Source organism: Pelodiscus sinensis, chromosome 22 (genome assembly GCF_049634645.1).
Source record: "Pelodiscus sinensis isolate JC-2024 chromosome 22, ASM4963464v1, whole genome shotgun sequence".
Taxonomy (NCBI): Eukaryota; Metazoa; Chordata; order Testudines; family Trionychidae; genus Pelodiscus; species Pelodiscus sinensis.
Window position 1 is genome coordinate 16397794 of NC_134732.1, and position 27689 is coordinate 16425482.

At 46.2% G+C, this 27689-nt stretch overlaps 1 protein-coding gene across 3 annotated transcripts in view; it reads right to left on the minus strand.

Annotated features, from left to right (window-relative positions):
* Positions 1-25280, minus strand: part of LOC102449345 (histo-blood group ABO system transferase-like) — a 44701-nt gene extending 19421 nt beyond the window's left edge. Inside the window, exons 1-6 of one of the 3 annotated variants that reach the window (XM_075905352.1) lie at positions 23640-25280; positions 14146-14239; positions 11872-11928; positions 7067-7114; positions 5525-5572; positions 4178-4213 (exon numbers count right to left, since the gene is read on the minus strand). In XM_075905352.1, coding sequence (XP_075761467.1) covers positions 4178-4213; positions 5525-5572; positions 7067-7114; positions 11872-11928; positions 14146-14239; positions 23640-23655 — 299 coding nt within the window. In that variant the 5' untranslated portion in view covers positions 23656-25280. Of the gene's footprint in view, positions 1-4177; positions 4214-5524; positions 5573-7066; positions 7115-11871; positions 11929-12298; positions 13292-14145; positions 14240-23639 lie in introns of those variants that run through there. The other 2 variants (XM_075905353.1, XM_075905354.1) reach the window with 2 other exon arrangements.
* Positions 25281-27689: the final 2409 nt, after the last annotated feature.

Here is a 27689-nt window from a genome sequence, read left to right on the forward strand (position 1 = left end):
TGGGATGAGCCTGACACCATGAGTGGAGCACCCATGGGGACCACTCAAAAAAGAAGTTATTTTTCTGCTCTATTCCACATTGATTATGCCTCAACTGGAAGCATCGTTTCCAGAGCTGGATGCTACATTTCAGGAAAGTTGTGAAGAAACTGGAAAAAGTCTAGAGAAGAGTGTCAAAAATTATTAAAGGTCTAAAAAATATGACCTATGAGGGAAGAGTGAAAAAGTGGGGTTGTTTATTGAGGAAGAGAAGACTGAGAGGGGACATTATTTTAGTACATAAAAGGTTGTTACAAAGAGGAGGGAAAGAAATTGTTCTTCTTAACCACTGAAGATAAATAAGAAGCAAGGGAAATTTAGGTTGGACATTAGGAAAATTTCCTGTCTGGTGGTCAAACACTGGAATAAATTGCCTAGGGAGGTTGTGGAATCTCCATCATTGGAGAGTTTTATTTGTAGGTTAGACAAACACCTGTCAGAAATGGTCTAGTTAATATTTAGGCCTTGTCTACACTGGCAAATTACAGGGCAGTAAATCAGCTCCCAGGGCTATAACTCCTAAAGTGTCCTAACTGGCAAGGTACTTAGTGTGCACTAATTCCACAGTTGTTGCACTCTAGGTAAACCACCTCGGCAAGAGACATAGAGATTTCTGCGCTGTGACTACAGCACTGGGATGCCAGTGTAAACACTTCAATTGTTTTCTACATAGTCACAGGCCACCGGATATGTCCCATAATCCTTCAAGTGGCCACTCTGCTCATTACTTTGAACGTGGCTATCTGCCCTGCAGTACATGCTTATCCCCTTTCAAAGCACCGGTATTGACATCCTGCTGAGGGACACAGAGCAAGCCATTCAGTGGAATTCTTGTGCTGCTGTACAAGGAGGTAGGGGTGTATGTGTGTGTGTGTGAGAGAGAGAGAGCTGTGTAGCTGACCTTACAAAGCAGCATGCTGACATCGCCCAAAACACACTGTCTCCCACCCCAATACATACCCACACACTGCCTGTCACACATTCCTCTCATCCCCTATGCTTCTACTGAAAAGCAGCTGTCAGTGTAATAGGTTGACCATAGACCAATGGGATTGGGAAACCTGCATCATGTGACACTGCCTGCCCCATGCACATTGCAAACTATGACAAAGTCCCTTGGTAGCTCCCTGGGGTTCTACGCTTCTTGGAGGTTACTTGGGCACCTCAGAGACTCATGGAGCCCCCTCCACTCTCCTTTGTTGCCCTGGGATTTCCCTAGAGGCAAGGGTTCCCGCTTACTGAGTCATTCTCATCACAGGCCAATCCTTGGGGTTCATCATTTCCTTGCTCTGCTCTCCAGGGGCATGTCTACACTACAGCACTAATTCGAACTAACTTAGTTCGAATTAGTTAATTCGAACTAAACTAATTCGAATTAGCGCATCCAGACTGAAAAAACTAGTTCGAATTGGCGTTTTGCTAATTTGAACTAGCATGTCCACACTGAGTGGACCCTGAACCGAGGTTAAGGATGGCCAGAAGCAGTGCCGGCAGAGCATCAGATTAGGACTTAGAGCATGGAGCTGCTATCTCAGGCTAGCCGAAGGCTGCGCTTAAAGGGACCCGACTCCCACCCCGGACAGACAGTTCTCAGGGATTCCCCACTTGCAAAGCAGTCCTGGCTTGGAGTGCCCTGAGTGCCCACACTCAGCACATCACAGCACTTGGCCATCAGCCTGGCTGCACTTGCCACAGGCTGCCATCGGGGGGGCGTCAATCAGGGGGCTGCAGGAGAGCTTCCACCCCAAGGAGCCCGCAGAGCCAGCCCAGTCCTCCCCATCGGGGGCTCGTACCCCATTCTTCCCTCACCTCCTTCCACTTACTCCTCCCTTGCCCCCCTTCCTGATGTACAAAATAAACGACACGTGTTCAAAAACAGAAACTCTCTTTATTGAACAGAACTCGGAGAGACTGGGAAAAGGAGGTGTGAGAGGGGAAGAGAGAGGGTGGGACAGGGGAGGGCAACTAAAATGATCAGGGGTTTGGAACAGGTCCCATATGAAGAGAGGCTAAAGAGACTGGGACTTTTCAGCTTAGAAAAGAGGAGACTGAGGGCGGATATGATAGAGGTCTATAAAAGCATGAGTGGTGTGGAGAGGGTGCATAAAGGAAAGTTCTTCATTAGTTCCCATAATAGAAGGACTAGAGGACACCAAATGAAATGAATGGGTAGCAGGCTTCAAACTAATAACAGAAAGTTCTTCTTCTTCACAAAGCAAATAGTCAACCTGTGGAACTCCTTGCTGCAGGAGGCTGTGAAGGCTAGAGTTTAAAGAGAAGTTTAAAGAGAAGTGAGATAAAGTCATGGAGGTTGGATCCATGGAGTGCTATTATCCAGGGGGTAGAAATGGTGTCCCTGGCCTCTGTTTGTGGAAGGCTGGAGATGGATGGCACGAAACAAATGGCTTGGTCATTGTCTTCGGTTCATCCCCTCCAAGGTATCTATTGTTGGCCCCTGTCAGCAGACAGGCTACTGGGCTAGATGGACCTTTGTTCTGACTCAGGGCTCAGGGTCGGGGGTCTCAGTGGACCACCTTGATTTTCATGCAAACCTACTCCTGGGAGGCCAGGCTGGCAGCTATCCTGCCCTAGACGGCCACTTTCCTGTGCCTAGTGCGGAGGTCATGGATGAGGTCCACGATGTCTGCACTAGACCAGGCGGACACCCGCTTCTTGAGGCCCCGGGCAGGCTCCCGGGAGCCGCCAGCCTGGTCTGGGGAAGAGGCGGAGGGCTGGGTGGCAGCGGGTGGCTGGCTCGTGCCATGCCAGGTGCAGGGTCTGCTGGCTGGGTGCTGGCAGGCTTGCACCTGGCACGGGAACCATAGCTAGACCGTGCCCCTTTATAGGCTCTGGGGCCGGGAGGGGGCAGAAGAATTTCCCTGGTGGTGCCCAGAGTGGCCACCAGGGAAAGCTGGGGAGGGCTAGCCTCCCACTAGTTCGAATTAAGTGGCTACACAGCCCTTAATTTGAACTAGTTAATTCGAACTAGGCGTTAATCCTTGTGGAATTAGGTTTACCTTGTTCGAATTAAGCGCTTCGCTCGTTCAAATTAAGTTCGAACTAGTGATTTGCATGTGTAGCGCCTATCAAAGTTAATTCGAACTAACGTCTGTTAGTTCGAATTAACTTGTAGTGTAGACATACCCCAGCTCTTCTCTGTGTGCCTTCCAAAAAACTCCTCCCCTGCTGCCTGGGAGGAATCCTTTTATAGGAACCTGGAGGCCTTAATTGGCAGCAGATGCTTAATTAACTCCAGCTGCAAGCTGCCTCCTAATTAGGCCTCTATGTTCTACCCTGGCTGCTGAAGCTAATTTGGAAGTAAGAAAGCATTAACCCGCCTCCCAATATGGCAGAGTTTTGCAGTTTGCAGGCTGTGGTCTGTCACAAAACCCTTTCTGAAGTACTCTGTGTCTTGTTGTGGGATAGCTGCCACAATGCACTCCTCTCTGGGACATTGCAAGAGCTGCTAAAGTGGATGCACACCACCATCACAAGGAGCACAGTGTGGACACACAACAGCAGTATCCCTGCAGCACTCTGTGAGCAGAGCTGTAACTTCCAGTGCTGTAAATTTGCCAGTGTAAACATACCCTGAGTCCTGCCACAGGTGCAGGGGATCGGACTGGAGGCACCGGCACTGACGCCATCGGAGCGCAGGGGCTGGAGCTCCCACAAGGAAAAATTTATAGGCAGCCAAAATCCTTCCTCCCCCCAGTGATGTTTGCCCACTGGTGGACCCACTGACCAACTTCTCCACCTCCCTCTTGGCATCCCCCACTCCCACAAACAGCTGTTTTGCAGCATTTGGGATACTCCAGGAGGGAGGGAGAAGAGCAGGGATATAGCACGCTTAGAGGAAGCGATGGGGCAGAGATGGAACAGGAGAGGGCAAAGGAGGGTCAAGAAGAGGTGGAGATGGACTGGGAATTTGGGGGAACAGGTAAAGTGGGGACAGGGAAGGGTGGAGAGATTGAGCACCCCCAACTAAAGGGAAAGTCAGCACCTATGTCTCAAGGTCCCTTTCAGGCCTATGATTCTAAGTTCAGAAACTTCCTTAAGAATTTTGGTTTGACTTTAGTCTATTAACTTCAGTTGTATCTTGGATGAAACAAAAACACTTATTTTTAGTTTTACTTACGGTGGCTTTAGAACCTGTGGCTTTGCGTAAATCATTCTAAAGGGAAAAGAGGAAAACAAAAATTATTTCAAGTTAAGGAATGATAGTTATAGCTTGTGACATAGTGGGGGGTACCTTACTATGCTGGGCAGTGGGTTGTGAGTGACCTCCACTGGCTGCTATCTGCAGCACGGCCCAGCAGGGCAGGGGATGAATCATTATGCAAGGGGGCTTCCGAACCTGTCTGATGAGTTATCTCCCAGGGAGCGTAACAATGGGAAGAAGGGGAGTGGAGCCCTGGCTGGGGGCAGGGCTGGAAGTGAGTGAGTTAGGTTTCTGCCTGGGAAGCAAGGGAGAAGGAGCTAGGGAGGGGGGCTGGGATTGTAGGGCCCAGCCACCCCCCATCTCAAGGGGGGACACTGTGGCCTCCTAACCCCAGTTTCTGTAACCAGATTACATCTGTGCTGTGCTGTATCCTGGAGAAGCAATAAACTCCCCCTATTCTACTGGCTGGTGGAGTCTGTCCGTGCCACTACGGGGGTGCAGGAGACGGGAAAACCCCAATGCACTGTCACATAGCTGTTACAAAAATCTTTCTGGAGTTTACAGCTAAAAGATTTCCCTCACTCAGAGGCCCATCCTCAGGACTGCTCAGGAAAGGGTTTTAACTATACCTCTGGCTTGAGTTTAAATCCCGGTTCAAGTCACAAAACAACATGGCTACGTCTACACTGGCCCCTTTTCCGGAAGGGGCATGTAAATTTCATGAGTCGTAGTAGGGAAATGCGCGGGGGATTTAAATATCCCCCGCGGCATTTAAATAAAAATGTCCGCCGCTTTTTTCCGGCTTTTAAAAAAGCCGGAAAAGAGCGTCTACACTGGCCCCGATCCTCCGGTAAAAGTGCCCTTTTCTGGAGGATCTTATTCCTACTTTCACAAAACCGCTACATTGTATGTCTTCATTGACAATCTATGCTTATGAGAGGCTCAGAGACAGATAGCAAAAATCAGGAATGATGTGCAATAGAAAAGCAGTGTGAGCATGCAGGATTGCAGAATACAAGTTTTGCAAGTGGGGAATGGGGCACATTGATAGAGCAGTGGGTGTGGCTCAGAGTTTGAATAGTAGAGGTGCAGGCTGGTAACATTCATAAAGGGAAATCCATCATATCACTGCTGAGAGGAAGGTAATATCCAAGCTTATCTAAATCTCAGCGTCATCAGGCTTTCCTGACAATTCATAATACACAAATGCAATGCTAAGCCATAGCACTGGAGTTCCACAAGCATAGATGATCATCCTTCAGGAACCCCAGAGCTCTGCTGAAAGTAGATCAAATGCTTAAAAGCAACTAAATAAAGTTCTACCTTGGTAACTCAATTTCCAGCAAGTTCTCCAGGAGGTAGGTACGGTTGCTATGGAGGACGAGCAATGAAGGTTTGGTTTACAAAAAGACAGCATGAAAGAGAAAATCATTTCATTATTTCATATTTACCAGCATCTAAATATAAAAGAAATTAAAACAAAAAATCTGCTGTATTATCTGTGTTTCTTGAATATCAGTGTGATCATCGGTTTGTTTTTTCATTGAAAGAAAACATTGAATATTTAGTTTACCAAAAATATAACCTTTAAAAGTACCGTAAAATCTCGAGTATAATGCTCACCTATGTACAATGCGAACCTACCTTTTAAACATCAGCATTCTGGAATAAACTAAACTCTTAACTATAATGCGCACCCCCATTATACACGTGATTTTATGGTTCTGCTCCCACCTGCAGGCTTGCCCAGGAAAAGCACGTGCAGCACGGGGGAGCCGGCAGCGGAGTTTGAAACTTGCTCCCCACCCAGCTGCTTGTGCGCCGGGCTGAGCTCGTGCTTTCTGCGGGGTCCCCTTTCCCCCCCACCCAGCTGCCCCGCCCGCTGGCTCCTCACCTTGTCTGGGAGCCTGGCTGACCTCGCGCCTGCCGCAGAGGCCCCCTGCTAAGCTGCCGTGCGCCGTGCTAAGCTCATGCCTGCTGCAGGGCCCCCTGCCCAGCTGACCTAGCGCTTGCTGCGCACGGGCAGCTGAGCAGGAGGCCCTCGCGGCAGGCACAAGCTCAGCTGGGTAAGGGGACCCCTGCGGCAGGTGCGAGGTTAGCTGGGCAGGGGGCCCCGGCAGCAGGCGTGAGCTCAGTGTGGCAAGCCGGCATCTGGGCAGGGGCCCCCCATGGCAGGCCGGAGTTCAGCCAGGCTCCTGGACAAGGTGAGGAGCTGGCGGGCGGGGCAGCTCCCTTGTCCGGGAGCCTGGCGGGGATGGTCAGGTATAAACTTTACAAATTACATCCTATGTATAATGCACACCCTGGTTTTAACCCTTAAAAACTAGGGGGAAAAGTGCACATTATACTCAAGATTTTACGGTAATATAAGTCCAAGGAAGATACATCTGCAAACCTACACATGAATACTCCTTATTCACATAAGTACAAGTTGAACCTCTTTAGTCCAACACCTTTGAGGCCTTCCCGGTGCGGAACCAGAGTCTGTGCCAAACCACGGGTAGTCAATATTTTATATCAGCACACTACCAACACTTCTGCTGCTTAATGGGCTCTTAGAATACATTTAGGGATAAATTAGAGCCAAATAACAACACAGAACCCTGAGCACCAGAATTGATGGCTGTAAAAAAACTCTATAGGACCATGGAAAACTTGACAACTCCCATGAGAATTGGACATCCAGCTAATAGAATCATTCCAGAATATGGAGATTACTGGACTGGAGAGTGCAGGACTAGCAAGTTTCAACCTGTCATCCCACTGAAGCAAATGGTATTATCACATCAGTAAAGGCCTGTCCAGTTAGCAAGCATTTACAGGATTATGTCACAGATATTAAATGGAATTAACAAAAGGCCCCACGTTGGTAGATTTATATTGTGAAAGTCATCCGGGTCCTGGGTATTTGGGCTACAGGAAGAAAGCATGTCACATTTAGTGTTTGGTTGTTTTGTTGTTGTTGTTTTAAACACAGCATAGAACAAAATAGGCAGTCACCAGAAGTATCAAGATTAACACCATTCAACATTTTAAGAGAAGGGAACAAAAGATTCCACCTTGGATGTTTTATTTCTTGTGCCTCGTCCAAGTCATGGGAAAGAAAGTGATGGACATTTTATGAATTACATTTGTATGACTAGTGGCAGACATGGGAGGGTGGGGGATGGGCATTAGGCTCTTTCCCCAAACCAGCACATGGTACAGTACCACCTTTTAGTTGGTGGGGAAGAGCAAGGAGAAAAAAAATTCATCACAAAACCCAAAACTTATTACAGAAACCTGGCAAATGAAGTGTAATGTGGATAAGTATAAAGTAATGCACATTGGAAAAAATAACCCCAACTATACATATAGTATTATGGGTGATAATTTGGCTACGACAAATCAGGAAAGAGATCTTGGAGCTATCACGGATAATTCTCTGAAAACGTCCACAGTGTGCTGCGGCAGTCAAAAAGGCAAATAGAATGTTAGGAATTATTAAGAAAGGGATAGAAAATAAGACACAGAATATGTTACTGCCCCTGTATAAAACTATGGTACGCCCACATCTTGAGTACTGTGTACTGATGCGGTCTCCTCACCTCAAAAATATATTTTGGCCTTGGAAAGGGTTCAGAAAATGGCAACTAAAATGATTAGGGTTTTGGAACAGGTCCCATATGAAGAGAGGCTAAAGCGTCTGGGACTTTTCAGTTTGGAAAAAAGGAGACTGAGGGGGGATATGATAGAGGTCTATAAAATCATGAGTGGCGTGGAGAGGTGAATAAAGAAAAGTTATTCATTAGTTTCCATAATATAAGGACTAGAGGACACCAAATGAAATTAATGGGTGTCAGGTTTAAAACTAATAATTGAAAGTTCTTCTTCACACAGTGCATGAAAGTATAGGCTGAGTCCTTTGCTTCAGTTTGATATCCTCCCCTCTTCTCCTGGAAAAGTGCAGATTTTAATATAGATTCCAGTGTCAGGTGACAGGATAAACAAGGCCTCTGCAAGGCCCTAGTCTCCATATTTCATGAGCCGACCCACACCTCTGCAGGAATGTTTTGCTCCATTGTCTCTTGCTAATGGGCTATCACAGCCTTGAATCAGTGGGAGTGATCCAAATCAGCAAAAATGCCATTACAGAGACTCCATTTAGTAATCCTCACTGATTAATGAGGATAATGACACTCCCTTTCTCACACACACATATATGAACCTGTGCACTGGCCCTCCCCCGACTTCAGTTGAAAAACAGTTCTCAATATAGTAGGATGACCAAAGAACAATGGGATTGGGAAATGTACATCATGTGACACTGGCTGTCCCATGCAGCATTGCAAACCCTTCCCAAAGCACCCTGTGTCTAGTTGCACAGTGGGATAGCTGCCACAATGGACTGCTCATTGGGCCATTGCAAGAGCTGCTAATGAGGGTATGCTCCACCATCACAAGGAACACAACAGCGGTTTCCCTGTAGTGCTCTGTGAGCAGAGCTGTATCTACCAGCACTGTACATCTGCCAGTGTAGACACACTCTCATGAGTCCTGCCACAAATGCAGGGGAGTGGACTAGATGACCTCTGGATGCACAGGCATTGACTCCATGAACACTCTGAAGCTAGAGGTCCCACAGGGAAAATTAGCAATTCTCATCACCCCAGAGCAGCCCAGCTCCTCCTTGCCCCAGCGCCTCTCTCCCACTGATGGGCCTTAAGGCTATGGTGGCATGTACATAGTATCGGGGTAGAGCAGAGGCAAGAAGTGGGAGGGGATCAAGTACCTCTAGCTAAAGGCAAAGTCACCGCTTATGTATTAAGGGTCCAGTCAGGCCTATGGTTCTAAATTCAGAAACTTCTTTTTGCATTTTGATCTGACTTTAGTCTATTAACTTTAGTTAAGGAACAATTTTCATAGCTCTTCAAAAAACCTTCCACAGTTTACAGATATAGATTCCCACCACTCATTGATTCCCACCAATCAGTGAGAGTGACCCAAAACCGAAAATACGCCATTAAACAGACCCCATTCAGTAATTCTCACTTGATCTACACAAATGATACATACATACACATGGGATAATCTTATTCAGTAGATGACAGTTTTTCCAAGGATATATTATGTGAGGCATCCTGCATGAAGCTCATCTCAATTATTACATTCCTTGCATAGTAATCTGTTCAAAAAGCTTATGGAAAGCCCTTTCACCACCACCTTGTTATTAACTCCTAACTCAGAGATGAAATCAGTTGTGGGAGAACTGATTCCACCCTCCCCGCTAAGAGATAAAAATCATTGACAGCTGAAACTACGTGAGAGTGTTTGTGCCCACCCTGCAAAGAGATGAAAGTTACTGATGTGCAGAGATTTCAGCAAGAGGCAGGTGGTAGCAGAAGGTGACTAACAATCACCTGGCAAACAAGTGGCTGGGTGGCTACCAGAGAGGGGCAGTGAGCAAATGCCCAAGCAGCAGGAGGAATAAGGTGCCTTTTTACACCCCACTCCACCCAGGGTGGGAAGTGAACTCCGTATCTGTGCCTCTGAACTTGAGCTCTGCACTGGCCAAGCAACGCTGACCAGCAGCTGTGAGTGGGGTGCAGAGAGGGTCAGGCATGTAAAAGGGTTGGGGTGGCTGGACTTAAGAACCTGAGAGGAAAAGGACACTCCCCAGCCTACTTGGGGATGGCTCTTTTGCTCATGGTTTATGTTTATGAACCTTCTTGCTTTGGTGTTTTCTAAAATTAATGCCAAGTGACTCCCCTTCTTTTACTAAAAGTTTCTATCCCACACTCGGACTCTGTGCTTGCTACTGGGGAAGAACTGACTCTCTGTAGTGCCCGGGTGTGGTGTGTCAATTTTACTAGTTGGGGACCTGAGCCAGTTTTGTGTTGTATCGATGGAAAGGAAACCCTCTGCTGCATCCAGCCCAAGTTGCTGCTGGCTCCACCTGGCAGAAGGGTTACACTAAGGCTAGGTCTACACTAAACCCCTCTGTCAGCAGAGGCATGAAATAAAGCACATCAAAAGTGCAAATGAAGTGGGGATTTAAATATCCTGCACTTCATTTGCATAATCACGTTCTGGCGCTGTTTTGATCAAGCGCCATTTTGAAACTGAAACTGTGGTTTAGACACGGTTTTGCCGACAGTGGGGTGATTTTTCAACAGATCCTGTACTCCTCAAAAAACAAGGAGTACAAGATCTGTCGAAAAATCACCCTGCTGTCGGCAGAACCACTTCTAAATCATGGTTTCAGTTTCAAAATGGCACTTAATTGAAACAGCGCCAGAATGCGATTATGCAAATGGAGCATGGGATATTTAAATCCCCGCTTCATTTGTACATTCTATTTGCTTTATTTACATCCCTTTGCTGAAAGAGGGGTGTAGTGTAGACCTACCCTAACATGGTTTGTGATGGTGTGTCAAGATCGTGCCAAAGTACGGCTCCAAAGGATCGGCATGACAACAGGTGCAACTCAGCTCTTCATCTGTGGCTGCTGGTGTCATTAGAAGGTTGGTGGATGATGTGGATACAGGAAAGGGCCTTGCAGAGCCAGTTTACAGAACTAACTCCCTTAATGTATCTAATTCAGAAAAAGGTACGCACTAGAGCCGTGCTGTCCCTCTCCACCTGCCTCTGAGGGGTCACTGCTAGTTTAAATTGAGTTTTCATTTGAAATGTGTCAGCAAACCCCAATTAAGCCTTAAGAACATAAGAATGGTCGTACTGAGTCAGACCAAAGTTCATTTAGCCCATTATCCTGTCTTCCCACAGTGGCCAATGCCAGATACCCCAGAGGGAGCGAACAGAACAGATAATCAGCAAGCGATCCCTCTCCCATCGTCCATTCCCAGCTTCTGACAAACAGAGGCTAGGAACATCATTCCTACCCATCCTGGCAAAAAGAGTATTGATGGACCTAATCTCCATGAATTTAGCTAAGTCTTTTTTGGACCTGTTAAAGACCTGGTCTTCACAACATCCTCTGGCAAGGTGTTCTAAAGGTAGACTGTGTGCTGCATGAAGAAAAACTTCCTTTTGTTTATTTAAACCTACTACCTATTAATTTCATTTGGTGACCCCTAGTTCTTATGTTATGGGAACAAGTAAATAACTTTTCCTTATTCATTTTCTTCATACCTGTCCTGATTTTACACTCCTCTATCATATTCCCCCTTACACTCTGCTTTTCTAAGATGAAAAGTCCCTGTCTTTTTAATCTCTCTTCATATGGCACCCATTCCAAACGCCTTTTCATTTGTGGTGCCCTTTTCTGAAACTTTTCCAATGCTAATATATATTTCTTGAGATGAGTGACCACATCTGTATGCAGTTTTAGGGGCAATAAGATATTTTCTGTCTTATTCTCTATCCCTTTTTAAATGATTCCTAACATTCGGTTTTCTTTTTTGACCATTGCTGCACACTGAGTGGATGTTTTCAGAGAACTATCCACAATGATTCCAAGATCTCTCTCTTGAGTGATAGTAGCTGAATTATTTCCCATTATTTTGTATGCGTAGTTGCGATAATTTTTTCCAATGTGCATTACTTTGCATTTATCAAAGCTAAAAGAGAAGTGGTTAGGAATCTCAACAAAGTGGAATTGATTCCAGCCCTTTAACTGTAAAACCTCAAAGGCTCACATAATCTAGGAAACTCCAACACAGAATAGTTACCTCATTGTGCTGAAAGTCTTGACTGGTGTGTGCTGCCAGGTATGATTGGATGTACTCCTGCACATTAAATCCAAATGTCATGTTAAACATGGAGATCTAAATAACATAAAAACTTCACACTAAAAATCACAGAGTCCAATTTCTAGGCAAGTTTAAAGATGCAAACTTTACAGCAAAGAAACAAACCCAGAAGTTTAGCCTTACAATAGAATAAATCAAACCAAAGGTTGCTAGAATGCCGTGGTAGATGAAGAAAAGCAGCTTCATATTATTATCTGTCATGCACTGGGAGTGCAGTCAATGATATATCGTGATCTCTGCAATAAAGAGCTTACATCGTACATCATCATTGGAATACTAAAACTACAGCCGTTAAAAGATAATCGAAGAGAGTGATATGGCAAAACAGATGTAGTGTTTTACTTACCAAATTTGTAAGACCTCACGCTCAACAGTATTTCTGTTTGTGTCTGTGTTACGTGATAACGCTTCAACTTCTGTGCTTCAAAAGCTCCTTTGTTTTTAAATTTCACTCATTTTTATTTAAAAATATTTAAAGATGAAAAATACCCCAAAGACAACCCGAAACTGAAAACAAAACATTTTGTTTGACCCCAAAAGTTTCTTTTATTTTGCCAGGAAAAAAAATCAGTTTCAATTTGAAACCAACTGATTTTTTTCTTCTGTTCAGACCCAACCTGAAAAATCAGTTATGCAGCCTTGGGAATGTATATCCATAATTCGGCCAGATACTAAAAACCATGCACTCCGGATTTATGGCTCATTGTAACAATTTATTGCCAGCTAACCCTTAACTGCTCACTTAATTTTAGGTGTCTCCCACAGCATGTGCAACAACCTGTCCCAACTTGTATTTAGCTCAAATGCTTGCGCCAGACCTAAAGAGGAGCTTTGTGAAGCTCTAAAGCTTGTCCCTTGCAACAACAGAATTTGGTTCAATAAAAGATATTGCATCAGCTACCTTGTCTCTCTGAAATCCTTAAACCAACACTGAAAACCACATTGTGGATTCATATTGAATGTGCAATCTGCTGTAACCCCCATCCTTCTCAGCAGTACTACTACCTACCCTATATTTCCTCATTTTGTAGTTGGGCATTTGATTTTTTTCTTGCTAAGTCCAGCATTTTGCTCTTGTCCAAGGGCAGGAGCTCAATTCTTGGCATGAGACAAACTGATGGAACCTTCAGGGACAGTGGGAAAGCTTCCCTCTGAGCCGCCGTGTTTTTAAAGTAGCAAATGTGCTGTGCAACTAGACAAACGCTGTAGGATGCTCACAAGGAGGGGGGCAGTGATTTCAAGAGTTAATGATTTCTACACTTTGAGGTAACCGATGCTGTTAGCCAGGCTGTGACGGCCCCTCTCATGCCACTTGGATTGCACAGGGTGTGACAGAAGAGTCTGCTCCCTCGCTCATTTTTCTGCCCAGCTAGGCTAACACAATGCTGGGGAATCTAGTGTACCTCTGAGAACTGGGATTTTGAACCACCGATTTGAATTTCTGTAGATATTAAGCACCCCCTCTACTTTTCCTCACCTATAGGCAGAATGAGTTGTGTCATATGCACCAATATGAAGATGAGGTGTGACACATAACACAATTCATGTGGTGTGGGTTGGGAAGAGGGGTTCAGCATATGGGAAGGGGTTCAGAGTGAGCTGAAGGTTGGGGTGCAGTGTTGTGAGGTTTCTGGCTGGGGATACTGGCTCTGGGGTAGGGTCAGGGATGAGGAGATCAGGCTAGAGCAGAGGGTCGGGGTGCAGAGGTTTGGGGCGTAGGTGGAGATACTGCAAGGAGAGGATTCCCCCAGCTCTTTCTCAGCCTGGAGCAACACTTGGTTTGGGGGGGGGGGGAGGATGGAGGAAGAAGAGGCACCTCTCTCAGCCAACGCAGCTCTGGGACTGGGGGATAGAATAAGCACCTGGCCTCTGGACCTGGCATGTCTGCGCTGAGGCTGGGTTGAAGCTTGGGAAGGGACGCTGCAGCACGTCCGAGCTCCACAGTAGCTCAAGGTGTCATGGCAGGTCTAGGCCATAGCAGAGCTGGTTTGGGAGAGGAGCACCTGTCCATGGCAGGTCCAGGTCAGGGTTCGAGCCAACCTTTCCCCAACTGCGGCAGATCCACGAACAGATTCCCCGAGCACCTGTGCGGTGCTAAACCGGCTAGTCCACACAGCTTGCAGGGAATTTAGACAAGAGATAACTTAGGAGGGGAACTATGGAAACTCTTGATTACCAAAGCAATCTACTTACCAAAAGTAGCCAATACTGAAGCACAGCACCACGATGCAAATCATGACACGAAAAATGCGCCTTGTAAAACAGTCTTTGACCCATCCTCTTTTCCCTGGAATAAAGGAGACATGCATGAGACTGGTCCTTTCTGTTCAAATCCCCATCAATTGGCGGCCAACCCTTCCTTTTAGCCAGGATGTGGGGTAAGGCTAGAGGTGGGGTTACAGCCCATGGCGGCATAGGTGACACAGGTCCCATGAACCCCCCCTCCTCCAATGCTGTACGCAGGCGACCCTGCAGGAGAGGTTCCACCCCGATTAGCCCGCAGAGCCACCCCAGTCCTCCCCATCGGGGGCTCGTACCCCATTCCTCCCTCACCTCCTTCCACTTATCCCTCCCTAGCCCCCTTCCTGATGTACAAAATAAAGGACACGTGTGTTCAAAAATAGAAACTCTCTTTATTTAACAAAACTGGGGGAGACTGGTAAAAGGAGGGAGAGGGGAAGAGAGAGGGTGGGAGAGGGGAGGAGGAAACCTGGGAGGAGGGAGGTGGAAAAGATATTTTGGCCTTGGAAAAGGTTCAGAAAAGGGCAACTAAAATGATCAGGAGTTTGGAACAGGTCCCATATGAAGAGAGGCTAAAGAGACTGGGACTTTTCAGGTTAGAAAAGAGGAGACTGAGGGAGGACATGATAAAGGTCTATAAAAGCATGAGTGGGGTGGAGAGGGTGCATACAGAAAAGTTCTTCAGTAGTTCCCATAATAGAAGGACTAGAGGACACCAAATGAAATGAATGGGCAGCAGGCTTCAAACTAATAACAGAAAGTTCTTTTTCACAAAGCAAATAGTCAGCCTGTGGAACTCCTTGATGCAGGAGGCTGTGAAGGCTAGAACTAGAACAGAGTTTAAAGAGAAGTTAGATAAATTCATGGGGTTGGGTCCATGGAGTGGTATTAGTCAGGGGGTAGAAATGGTGTCCCTGGCCTCTGTTTGTGGAAGGCTGGAGATGGATGACACGAGACAAATCACTTGGTCATTGCCTTCGGTCCATCCTCTCCAGGGTACCTAGTGTTGGCCACTGTCGGCAGACAGGCTACTGGGCTAGATGGACCTTTGGTCTGACCCAGCACGGCCATTCTTATGTTTTTATGTTCTAAGCTCAGGGTCAGGATCTCACTTGACCACCTTGATTTTCATGCAAACCTGCTCCTGGGTGGCCAGGCTGGCAGCTATCCTGCCCTAGATGGCCATTTTCCTGTTCCTAAGTGCATAGATCGTGGACGTTGGAGGCTTTCCCCCAAACCTTGATGAGGTCCATGATCTCTTGCAGCCCCGGGAAGGCTCCTGGAAGCCACCAGCCTGGTCCCGGGAAGAGGCGGAGGGCTCGGTGGCAGCGGGTGGCTGGCTCGTGCTGTGCCAGGTGCAGGGTCTGCTGGCTGAGTGCTGGCAGGCTTGCACCTGGCACGGGGACCGTAGCCAGACCGTACCCCTTTAAGGGGTCCAGGACCGGGACAGGGGCAGATGAGTTTCCCTGGTGGTGCCCAGAGTGGCCACCAGGACAAGCTGGGGAAGGGCTAGCCTCCCACTAGTTCGAATTAAGTGGCTACACAGCCCGTAATTCAAACTACTTAATTCGAACTAGGTGTTAGTCCTCGTAGAATGAGGTTTACCTAGTTCGAATTAAGTGCTCCGCTAGTTCGAATTAAGTTCGAACTAGCGGTTTGCCTCTGTAGCATCTATGAAAGTTAATTTGAACTAACGGCTGTTAGTTCGAATTAACTTTGTAGTGTAGACATACCCTAAGGTTTTGTCTACACTACAGAGAAGATCAAAACCGCCGCTGTCAATTTTCCAGGGTTTAATCTAGTGGGTCTTGTGAAGACATGCTAATTCGAACCGAGAGGGATACTCTGGTCAATGCTGGCAGTCCTGTTGCCACAAGGAGTAAGGGAAGTCAAAGGGAGAGTGTTCTCTCCCATCGACTTCCTGCTGTGTGGGCAACACCAAAATTTGAGTTAAGCTACTTTGACTACAGCTATGCAATTAACATAGCTGAAGTTGGGAACTTAATTAAACTTTATCCCGTAATGTAGACATACCCTAAGATGCTACAGGACTACTCAGCTTTTTTGGAGACAGAAGATGTATTTTCTATTTTTGCTGTTCTTTTCATTCCCAGTTCGTGTTCGTGTTTTTTTAAAAAATTGGACTTTTTAATGACAGCAGCTCTACCCCATCTGAACTCTTTCCCCCAAAAGGGCAGTTATTACCATTTAAGGATATGTCTACAGGGCAGAGTTATTTTGGAACAACTAACATATAGGCTGTGTCTACACTGGGCCACATATTCCGGAAAAGCAGCCGCTTTTCCGGAATAACTTGCCAGCTGTCTACACTGGCCGCTTGCTTTTCCGGAAAAGCAGTGATGATTTACTGTAAAATTGTCAGTGTTTTTCTGGAAAACTATGCTGCTCCCATTCGGGCAAAAGTCCTTTTCCAGAAAAACTGTTCCGGAAAAGGGCCAGTGTAGACAGCACAGTAGTCTTTTCCGCAAAAAAGCCCCGATCGCAAAAATGACGATTGGGGCTTTTTTCCGGAAAAGCACGTCTACACTGGCCATGGACGCTTTTCTGGAAAAAGTGCTTTTCCGGAAAAGCATCCTGCCAATGTAGATGCGCTTTTTCCGGAAATACCTATAGCAGAAAACTGTTCCGTTTTAAGCATTTCTGGAAAGGGGTGCCAGTGTAGACGTAGCCATACACTACAAGCCATTATGTCTAAATAATGTCGAGCTGGAGGACTTCTTACTCAGACTCCTGTAACCCTCATTTCATGAGCAGTAAAGGATGTTGAAGGAAGAGCGTTCTTCCTTCAACTTTCGGCTGTGTAGACAGCGCCAAAAGCCAATTTAAGCTATTTCGACTTCAGCGACACAATTGACATAGCTGACGTTGGCGTATCTTAACTTGACTTTTGTCCTGCTGTATAGATGTATTGCTGACTAGACCTATTAAAAGTCCAATCAGTGCAATGGACACCACAGAACAAGGTAAGCTCCCTCCTGTCCTGGCTCTCCCAGAAATGGCCACCAGGTCCCTGCGACCTCTAGGCTCAGGGGTGATCAGAGAAGCTTTGGGTACAGCCCTCATGACCACAGATGCTACTCCTGCAGCTCCTTAGCTGGGAATTGCAAGCAATGGGAGCTGCAGGAGCAATGCCTGAGAGCACTGAGTGTTTCCTACGAACTCTGTGTTCTTGGGAAACCAGGGGATACTATCCATGGAAGACATAAAAACCTCCCCCTCTCCTCCTAGCCTCTGACTGAATCTAGCAGATTAAAAAAGCAAGAAAAAGGCACCTAAACCCAGCCAGAAAATGGTGGCAGGATTAAGGAAACTCTCTCAGCCTCATTTGCACAGAAGATGGGACAAGGGAGGTATTTCCATTTTCATACAGAATGGAGACCAGCATTTCCAAAGCAAGAACTGCATGAACTGGGACACAGCAGGAAAGCATTGCCTGGTGGGATATCTGTTAGCTCCCCGTGCTAATCACCCCACACCCAGATCAGTTATTATCAGATAAGCTTAGTCATAAATTCTCTATTGGTATCTAACTTATTGAAATTGCCTAATTGCATAATGAGCTTCTTTGAAGGAACACCGCCCATAGCCAGGAATAATCAGTCCCTATTATCTAGCCTACACAAAACAACTTTGGGATACTCCTTTGAACCATCCATTTACCTATAAACAAGTCTAGTGTTCCTTCTTGAACCATTGTTGTTTCCCTACAAAAATCCCTACTCATGCTCAAGTAAAGTGTTCTGATGCCCGGATCTAAATTCTGCATCAGTTCCATTGGCACTTCATCTTCTCCTGACTGATCCTGCTGGGGGCTCTGCTCTGCTCTGCCTGTCTCCAATACTATAGACCCCCAGCTACCATCACCATCTGGGAATCCCGATCAGTTCAAAGTTTCACAGAATGATGAGATCCCTCTCCTCCCCCGCACTGCCCACTGTAGATATATAGTCTCCTGACCCTGCCTTATGTGATCAGTTACGGTTTGCTAGCCCTAACATGTGTAACCAGATTTAAATTAGATTTAATATTGGAACTGTTGCGATTGTTTGGCTCCCCTTGTATGGTCACTCCCTAGAAATAAATAACTTTCATTGTTAAGGTGGCTGCTTCCCTCTCTGTCCCTCCTCCCTGGAAGTGTTGTTTTGGCTTCCCCCATTGACTTTGCAATAACGCTCCTTCTACCTAAACTAAAGGTCCCCATAGCGCCCCCAAACACTGTGGGGTTTGCTCATCAAGTGGGTTGATAGCAGAATGGTTGTGGCGAGAAAGAGGGGACAGGAAGGTGCTGAACCTGGGGGCATATGAAGGTGGCTGGTTTAATTGCTATTTCAACCCAGCCCACTGAGTCCAAGGGCTCATGAGGGTCACAGCTTGGCACTGCTGTGCTATAAGCCTACTAAGTCTAGGGGCATATAAAGGGTCAGTTTTTGAGTGCTGATTAGATCTTGCAAGAGACCTTCATTGGGAGGGAACCGGCAGAAGGGAGAAGTAAAGCTCCACATGAGAACACAACCCCACCCCCATAAGAGTAACCCTAATACATGAGCATACCCCAAAGTAATGGGTAAATTTGGTAATATGAGGGCAGCGCACCGAGTCTTCCTGACCAGCCACCATGAAACTAGGGGCCGCAGAGACCTAGCAACTGCTTTCTCTGAGCCACAATAAATGCCACCAGGAGCCCCATACTCCCAACCTCCTCCCGCAACCCAGCCCCTGCCACATGCAAACTCTCTCCTAGTACCTGCACACCACACATGCCCCTGAATCCAACTGCCTGCCCCAGCCAAGAACCCCTTCATGCACCCTAAACCCTTCACTCCTAGGCCTATCCAGAGCCTACACCCTCAGCTAGAGCCCCCACACCCACCTGCACCCCAATTCTCTATCCCTGCCCAATGAAAGTGACTGAGGGTATGTCTACACTACAAAGTTAATTTGAACTAACAGATGTTAGTTCGAATTAATTTTGATAGGCGCTACACAAGCGCGCCGCTAGTTCGAACTTAATTCGAACTAGTGGAGCGCTTAGTTCGAACTAGGTAAACCTCATTCTATGAGGACTAAGCCTAGTTCGAACTTACTAGTTCAAATTAAGGGGTGTGTAGCCCCTTAATTAGAACTAGTGGGAGGCTAGCCCTCCCCAGCTTTCCCTGGTGGCCCCTCTGGCCAACACCAGGGAAACTCTATTGCCCCCTCCCAGCCCCGGACTCTTTAAAGGGGCACGGGCTAGCTACGGTGCCCATGCCAGCCCTCCCCCTCTTCCCGGGACCCGGCTGGCGGCTCCCGGGAGCTTGCCCGGGACCGCAAGAGGCGGGCGCCCGCCTGGTCTAGAGCGGACATCGTGGACCTTGTCCACTACCTCCGCACAGGAAAGTGGCCATCTAGGGCAGGAGAGCTGCCAGCCTGGCCACCCAGGAGCAGGTGTGCATGAAAATCAAGGTGGTCCACTGAGACCCCCGACCCTGAGCCCTGAGCTTACAATGGCCGTACTGGGTCAGACCAAAGGTCCATCTAGCCCAGTAGCCTGTCTGCCGACAGTGGCCAACCCTAGGAACCCTGGAGGGGATGGACCGAAGACAGTGACCAAGCCATTTGTCTCGTGCCATCCCTCTCCAGCCTTCCACAAACTTTGGGGAGGGACACCACTCCTACCCCCTGGCTAATACCACTCCATGGACCCAACCTCCATCACTTTATCTCACTTCTCTTTAAACTCTGTTCTAGTTCTAGCCTTCACAGCCTCCTGCAGCAAGGAGTTCCACAGGCTGACTATTTGCTTTGTGAAGAACAACTTTCTGTTACTAGTTTGAAGCCTGCTACCCTTTCCTTTCCTTTGGTGTCCTCTAGTCCTTCTATTATGGGAACTAATGAAGAACTTTTCTGTATGCACCCCACTCATGGTTTTATAGACCTCTATCATATCCGCCCTCAGTCTCCTCTTTTCTAAGCTGAAAAGTCCCAGTCTCTATAGCCTCTCTTCATATGGGACCTGTTCCAAACCCCTCATCATTGTAGTTGCCCTCCCCTCTCCCACCCTCTCTCTTCCCCTCTCCCACCTCCTTTTCCCAGTCTCCCCCAGTTTTGTTCAATAAAGACAGATTCTATTTTTGAACACAATTGTCCTTTATTTTGTACATCAGGAAGGGGGGATAGGGAGGGGTAAGTGGAAGGAGGTGAGGGAGGAATGGGGTACGAGCTCCCGATGGGGAGGACTGGGCTGGCTCTGTGGGCTTCTGGGGGTGGAACCTTTCCTGCAGCCCCCCAATTGCCCCCTCTCCCCAGATGGCAGCCTGTGGGAAGTGAGGCCGGTCTGATGGCCGAGTGCTTTGATGTGCCCAGTGTGGGTACTCCGGGCAATCCAAGCCAGGACTGCTTTGCAAGCGGGGCACCCCTGAGAACTGTCTGTCCGGGGTGGGGGTCGAGTCCCTTTAAGCACAGCCCTCGGCTAGCCTGAGACAGCAGCTCCACGCTCTAAGTCCTCATCTGATGGCCTGCCGGCACTGCTTCCGGCCATCCTTAACCCCGGCTAAGGGTCCACTTAATGTAGACATGTAGTTCGAATTAGCAAAACGCTAATTCGAACTAGTTTTTTAGTCTGGATGCGTTAGTTCGAATTAGCTTAGTTCGAATTAACTAAATTGAACTAAGTTAGTTCGAATTAGCGCTGTAGTGTAGACGTACCCTGAGAGTGGAGGAGAATACACAATAGAAGGGGTGGGGGGGAGGAACATGCAATAGTGGGGCCTCAGAGAAGGGGGAGGGCCTTAGGGAAGGGGTGGGGAAGGCGTTTTGTGAAATTAGAAAGTTGGCAACCCTAAATTTTAAGTGTGCAAGTGGCAAAAGGAAGGAAAGTTGGTTCCCTCTCATCTCCTCCCCCCTCCCATTTTTTTTACCATTCTGGACATACAGCCAAAGTAGTAATAAGATCTGTCTGCAGAATCATATGGTACATCTAGCCTACATGGCTCCCTCGATGGAGCCATGTAGATTAGTTTACTCGACAAAGGGAAATGAAGTGGTGATTTAAATAATCACCACTTCATTTAAATCAAAATGGCCACCACGCTGTGCCGATCAGCTGTTTGTCGGCACAGCGCAGCAGTCTAGACTGGGATCTGCCGACCCCAGAACACTTTGTCGGCATATCCTGTAAGCCTCGTTTCACCATTGTTCCTTCTTCTGCCATCTGTCACTACTGTGAACAGCCTTTCTCCATCCTCTTTGGAACCTCCCTTCACGAAGTTGAAAGCTGCTATCAAATGCCCCCTCACTCTTCTCTTCTGCAGACTAAACAAACCGAAATACTTCAGTCTCTCCTCATAAATCATGTGCTCTAGCCCCCTAATCATTTTAGTCGTACACAGCTGGACCCTCTCCAATGTGTCCACATCCTTTCTATAGTGGAGGGCCTAGAAGTAGACACAATACTCCAGATGTGGCCTCACCAGAGCAGAATAAAGGGGAATAATCACTTTTCTAGATCTGCTGTCCATGCTCCTCCCAATGCAACCTAATGTGTCATTAGCCTTCTTGGCTACAAGGGCACACTGTTGACTCCTATCCAGCTTCTCACCCACTGTAATTCCCAGATCCTTGTCTGCAGAACTGCTACTTAGTCAGTTCCACCACTTTTTTTAAGACGCTGATATCAGATCATGTCGTCTGTCACAACAGATACAGTGGGAGAACTCCCTGTTCTTTTTGTCAAATAAATAGGTTTGCTTTAAAAACTGAAATATAGAGAGAGAATGCAGTCTTTAAAAGATTTTGGACCACACATAGTTGGATCACATAAATTATCAAGAATCAGGAGATGGAAACGTTTTTAAGTGTTAGAGGCTAATTCTTAAACACAAATCTTTTTCATCAGATGCTTTTCTCCAGAATGAACCCAGTTTCAGGAAAATATGTTAGTTACTGAAGAAAGGATCATCAAATCTGTGGTTTACAGGGGGGGAAAAGGGAGATGTAGAAGGTCTAGAAACTCTTATGCAAGTAGTCCTAATGGAACAGCTCCATTGACTTCACCAGGGCAACATAATGAATTGCACAATCAAGTTGGGGGTTTAGGCTCTGAATGCCATATAGTTACACTCACAAACTGAGTTTCTGCTATGTGGTAGATGAATGCAAAAAAGGCTGCAAATCCAACTAAAAGCCTGGGATTGTTGTGTGTGAGTTTTTTCTTGAATTTTTTTTTTAATACAACATCAACTCAGACATTGGGGAGAGCAAATAAAAGTGTTTTTTTACATCTGATAGAAAGCCAGCACCGTATTTTATATCATGTGCTTATGGGTAATCTTTCATATTCCCCAAATAGATCAAAAGGTATGGGTCCCATCTTGCATTGACTGAACTTCCATTGTCTTTAGTGGGTCAGGACTGAGTCCTATATTCATTATATACATAAATGCATATAAGTAAAATTCACAGGAACAAATTCTCTTCCATTACATTGGTGTGACTTTATGGAGCTGATATGCAGGGGCTGCTTTCTACTCTCTATTAATTATTGCATTACTGTAAATGAGAAGAATTTGGCCCCATAGGGAGGACAAAAATAACTCTTGGTCTACAATATACGTATACACTATTTATCAAAAGTATATACTCCTTCCATTCCTTTGTAGACAAATAATGAAAATCGTTGAGAGCAAGGAAAATATGTGGAGAAGAAAGAAAAGGGAAGAGAAAGAGAGAAAACTGGGAAAGGGATACAGAGAACAAAAGGGGAAAAGAATATAAAAAATTGCTTGCATTTCTAAGGCTTCCCTCATCTCTAGACACAGATATGAATTTGATTCAATTTCTGCAAAAAAATGTGACAAATATTGTTCTGGTATAAACTATCCCAGCATAAATCAGATCTGCGAGAGCCAGTAGAATTAGTCCAGATCTATCTTGACATAGCCAAGAGCAGGAAATGGACCTAAGTTAATAGTATACAGGCAGTTCCCAGGTTATGTACAAGATAGGGACTGTAGGTTTGTTCTTAAGTTGAATTTGTATGTAAGTCGGAACTGGTACATATTGTAGGGGAAACTCTAGCCAAACATTTCTCCAGAGCTCAGTTTTATTCTCCCACACCTCACTTCCCACAGTCCTTTATTCTCAAGCTGAGGTGTCTACTGAGAAAAGCTGCTCTGCGTCTCCCTGGTCTTCTGGGGGGAAGCAGCTAGTGCGGGGTTGCCTCACCCTGTTTGTAAGTAGGGATCCAATGTAAGTCGGATCCATGTAACCCGGGGACTGCCTGTATTGGTTTGTCTCGTGTATTTACTATCTGCCTCTTTAAAGTTCTTTCTCTGCATTTAAAACATGGACTCCCTACTAACCCCGGATCTGCTGCATTCTTTCAAAACCCAAACAAGATTAGACGTGACACAGCTCATAGAACATGTTAAAGGAAAATTTATGGGTACCTTGGTCCTTGTTCATCGTGTATCAAATTACTCCCACAGGAATGAGTGTGAAGACGATGGAAATGGAGATCTTATTGCTGACAACTGTTGACTGGAGCAGTCTTAAGAAGCTGGGAGCTCTCTATAGAGGGCAGCAGGCACCAAAGCCTCTAATTTTATATCCCTATCAATATGAATAGTAATGAAATGGGCAGTTTGCAAGCCTATGAGAATCCTGACATGCTCTGACGCAGTCCAATCCTCGCTCACAGAAACTCTTCCCTGGTCTGTGTAATCCTAGTTAGGAGTAAGCTGCTTGTGTACAGTAACTTTTGCCACACTTGTGACTTAGTGTTAGCCTCTCTTTGGAAGACAAAACATATTGAGACAGGCTGGAGGGCAAGAGCATTCTCTAAGCTGCTCTAAAAAGAGACATTCTCCAGCACTCAGAGATTTCAATAAACACCTCCATTTGCTAAGCATGCTCCTTGCAAACGTTATGTGCTGGTAGTTTTGGTAGTTAGTTTGCACACTTTGTGCTCCGACAAGCCTTATGTAGGAAGCTGGTCTATATGGTGCTGGGGTATGACACTTCCATCTCCTTTCCTCCAAAGCACTTGTAAAGCCCAGCCATGGTCTGCTCTCCTGATTTTAAATGAATGTGTCATACATCTCAGGTCTTGTCCACTCTAGAACTGTCTGCCTCCTAACCACCTGTTGCCTCTAAAGCGCAAACAACGCACCAAGCATGGACACACCAAATTGCTCCCCTCGGCACATGTACGATCATGCCCTTTTAAGATCTGCTTTGAGCAAGGCCAATCATAATCATGCCAATCTCTCTCATGGGGATCGGGCCAAGAATGTTGTTTTTTAAAATCTTGAGAGATGATGCTTTAAGTTACAGGGACAGTAGCACATTAAACTATACTCAAGAAAATCATCTAGACTGAAAGCCCAACATGTGAGCAACTCAAACTAAAATTGACAGGGAGGCAGGACTCTTGGTTACTTCTAAAATGATATTTTGGTGACCTAGATGTCATGGTGATAAACACCTTAAAAATGCGGATGAGCCATTGGCCCATTTCTAATTTGATAGGTTTGCAAGTTTTTGTCCATGTGCCCAGAAGATACAATGGAGGATACTGGAATAAAAAATGATTACTCAACATTGTAACTGCTGTTCTTCATCATGTGCTGGTGATGTCTATTCCAACTGAGTTGTGCCCACACCATGTCTATGGCTCCTGGAAAGTTTTACCCTTGCTGCACCCCATTGGGTTGACTGTGGAGCCCCCAAGAGTGGTGCATGTGTGGTGCACTATATATGACCCTGCCTACCTGAGCACCGTTCTTCTTTCTTGCTGTTTTTCCTTCTTCCAGTGCTTGCTTGTGTGTATTCTAGTTGAGGTGATTCATAAGCCATTCCCAGGACGAGGGGTCGGAGTCAAGGTGTAGCTGACTCAAGTACTGTGGCACCAAAAGCTGCATCACGTCTGGACGTATTTTCAATAGCATAGTGGAAAGTAAAGGTCTGGACCAAGGACCATGTTGCAGCCCTGCAGATTTCCTGGAGGAACATGGGCCAGATAAGCAGCCAAAGAGGCCTGTACTCACATAGAGTGTGCCATGAGAGAAGTAGGGAACCCTTATCAGGGTCATAACACATGCGGACACACACCGTGATCCACGAGGAGATGCACTGTGATGAATCAGGCAGCCCCTGAAAACGGTCTGCCACTGCTACGAACAGCTGGGAGGATTTATGAAAAAGTTTATTCCTGTTGATGTAGAATGCGAGAGCTCGCCTGACATCCAGGGAGTGCAGTCTCTGTTCTAGCATTGGCATTCACCGAGAGTTCTTAAAGAACTCAAATGTGAAATTTCAGAACTGACTGGTTTCTAACCCATCTTTTAAATCACCATCTGCACCAAATGACTGAAAGATAGCTATGTCACGCCAATATTCAAAAAGGGCTCTAGAGGTGATCCTGGCAATTACAGACTGGTAAGTCTAACATCAGTACTGAGCAAATTAGTTGAAACTATAGTAAATAATAGAATTGACAGTCTCATAGATTAACATAAACAGTTGGGATAAAGTCAGCATGGTTTCTGTAATGGGAAATCATGCCTTACTAATCTACTAACGTATGTCTATACTGCCACCCTAGTTCGAACAAGGGTGGCTAATGTAGGCATTCGAACTTGCAAATGAAGCCCGGGATTTAAATATCCCAGGTTTCATTTGCATGTTCCTGGGCGCTGCCATTTTTAAATGCCCCATAGTTCGAACTACCAGCCCGCGGCTACACGCGGCATGGACTAAGTAGTTTGAATTAAAGCTCCTAATTTGAACTACCGTTAAACCTCCTTGCAGGAGTAGTAGACTCCACTTCTTCAGATATTGGAGTCATCATGAATACTTCTCTAAAAACATCCGCTCGATATGCAGTGGCAGTCAAAAAAACAAACAATGTTAGGAATCATTAAAAATAGGATAGAGAATAAGACAAAGAACATCTTATTACCTTTGTATAAATCCATGGTATGCCCACATCTTGAATACTGCGTACAGATGTGGTCGCCTCGTCTCAAAAAAGATGGAAAAGCATTGGAAAAATTTCAGAAAAGGGCAACAAAAACGATTATAGGTTTGGAATAGGTGCCCTATTAAGAGAGATTAAAAAGACTGGGACTTTTCAGTTTAGAAAAGAGGAGACCAAGGGGGTATATGAAAGAGGTCTATAAAATCATGACTGGTATGGAAAAAGTAAATAAGGAAAAGTGAATAAGGAAAAGTTATTTTCTTGTTCCCATAATATAAGAACTAGGGCTCATCAAATGAAATTAATAAAACAAACAAAAGGAAGTTTTACTTCATGCAAAGCACAATCAACCTTTGGAACTCCTTGCCAGAAGATGTTGTGAGCACCAGGACTTCAACAAGTTTAATAAAAAGAACTAAATAAATACCTGAAGGTTAGGTCCATCAATGACTATAAGCCAAGGTGGGTAGGAATGGTGTCCCTAGCCTGTTTGTCAGAGGCTGGGAATGGGTGACGGGTGGAGTTGCTTGATGATAGATAACCTGTTTGGAGGGCACCTAGCAATGGCCACTGTCAGAAGACAGGATACTGGGCAAGATAGACCTTTAGTCTGATCCAGTATGGCTGTTCTTATGAGCTCTGGTGAGGTTTGGAGTAGATAACCAGAAGGAAAATGTCCTGACCTATATTGAAGGTAGAGACCACTTCTGGGGAGAAAAACCAGGTGATGGAGATACTGAACCACGTGTCTATGGAAGACAGCATTGTGAGGTTCTGACATGAGGGTGTAGAGTTCCGACGCCCATCTAGTGGGGATAATGGCAACCTTCCATGAAAGGTAAAGTGATGAACATGTTGCTAAAGGATCAAAGGGGTGGAGGATGGGAGACCTGTGAGTGCTGAGAGGATCAGGTTGAGATCCCAAGCAGGGACTGGGTGCTGGGCTGATGGGTGGAGCCTATCCATACCCTTGAGAAAGTGCCCAACCAGGGGCTCATGAAAACAAAGCAACCAGCCTCACCCAGGTAAACAGCCAAAATAGCTGCCTGGTGAACCTTCAAATGGGAGATAGCCAGTCCCTGATATTTCAAAGAGACCAGATACTCTAGCACCTGGGGAATGGAGGCCAATAAGAATTTCATGTTATGCTGGAGGTCCCAACAGAAGAAGCATTTCCATTTCGCCAGCTATGTGAGACGAATGGGGTTCGATGGGATTCAGCCAGGGAGCCACCATGCTGTGAGATGGAAAGAGCACAAGTCTGGGTGGCAAAGGAAACCACAGTCCTGAGTGATGAGGTCTGGGAGCCAGGGAAGGTGAAAGGAGCGCCAAATTGACAGGTCCAGAAGGGTGGGTTGCTAGTGTGGACACACCCTAGACTGCGGCTATCAGAATGACATTCAGCCCGTACCTGCGGAGGTTGAGGAGAACCTTGCAGACCAGCGGAATGGGGGAAGGCGTACAGTCGGCCAGTCTGCCATGAGACCAGGAATGCATTCACTAGAGATGCCAGACTGAG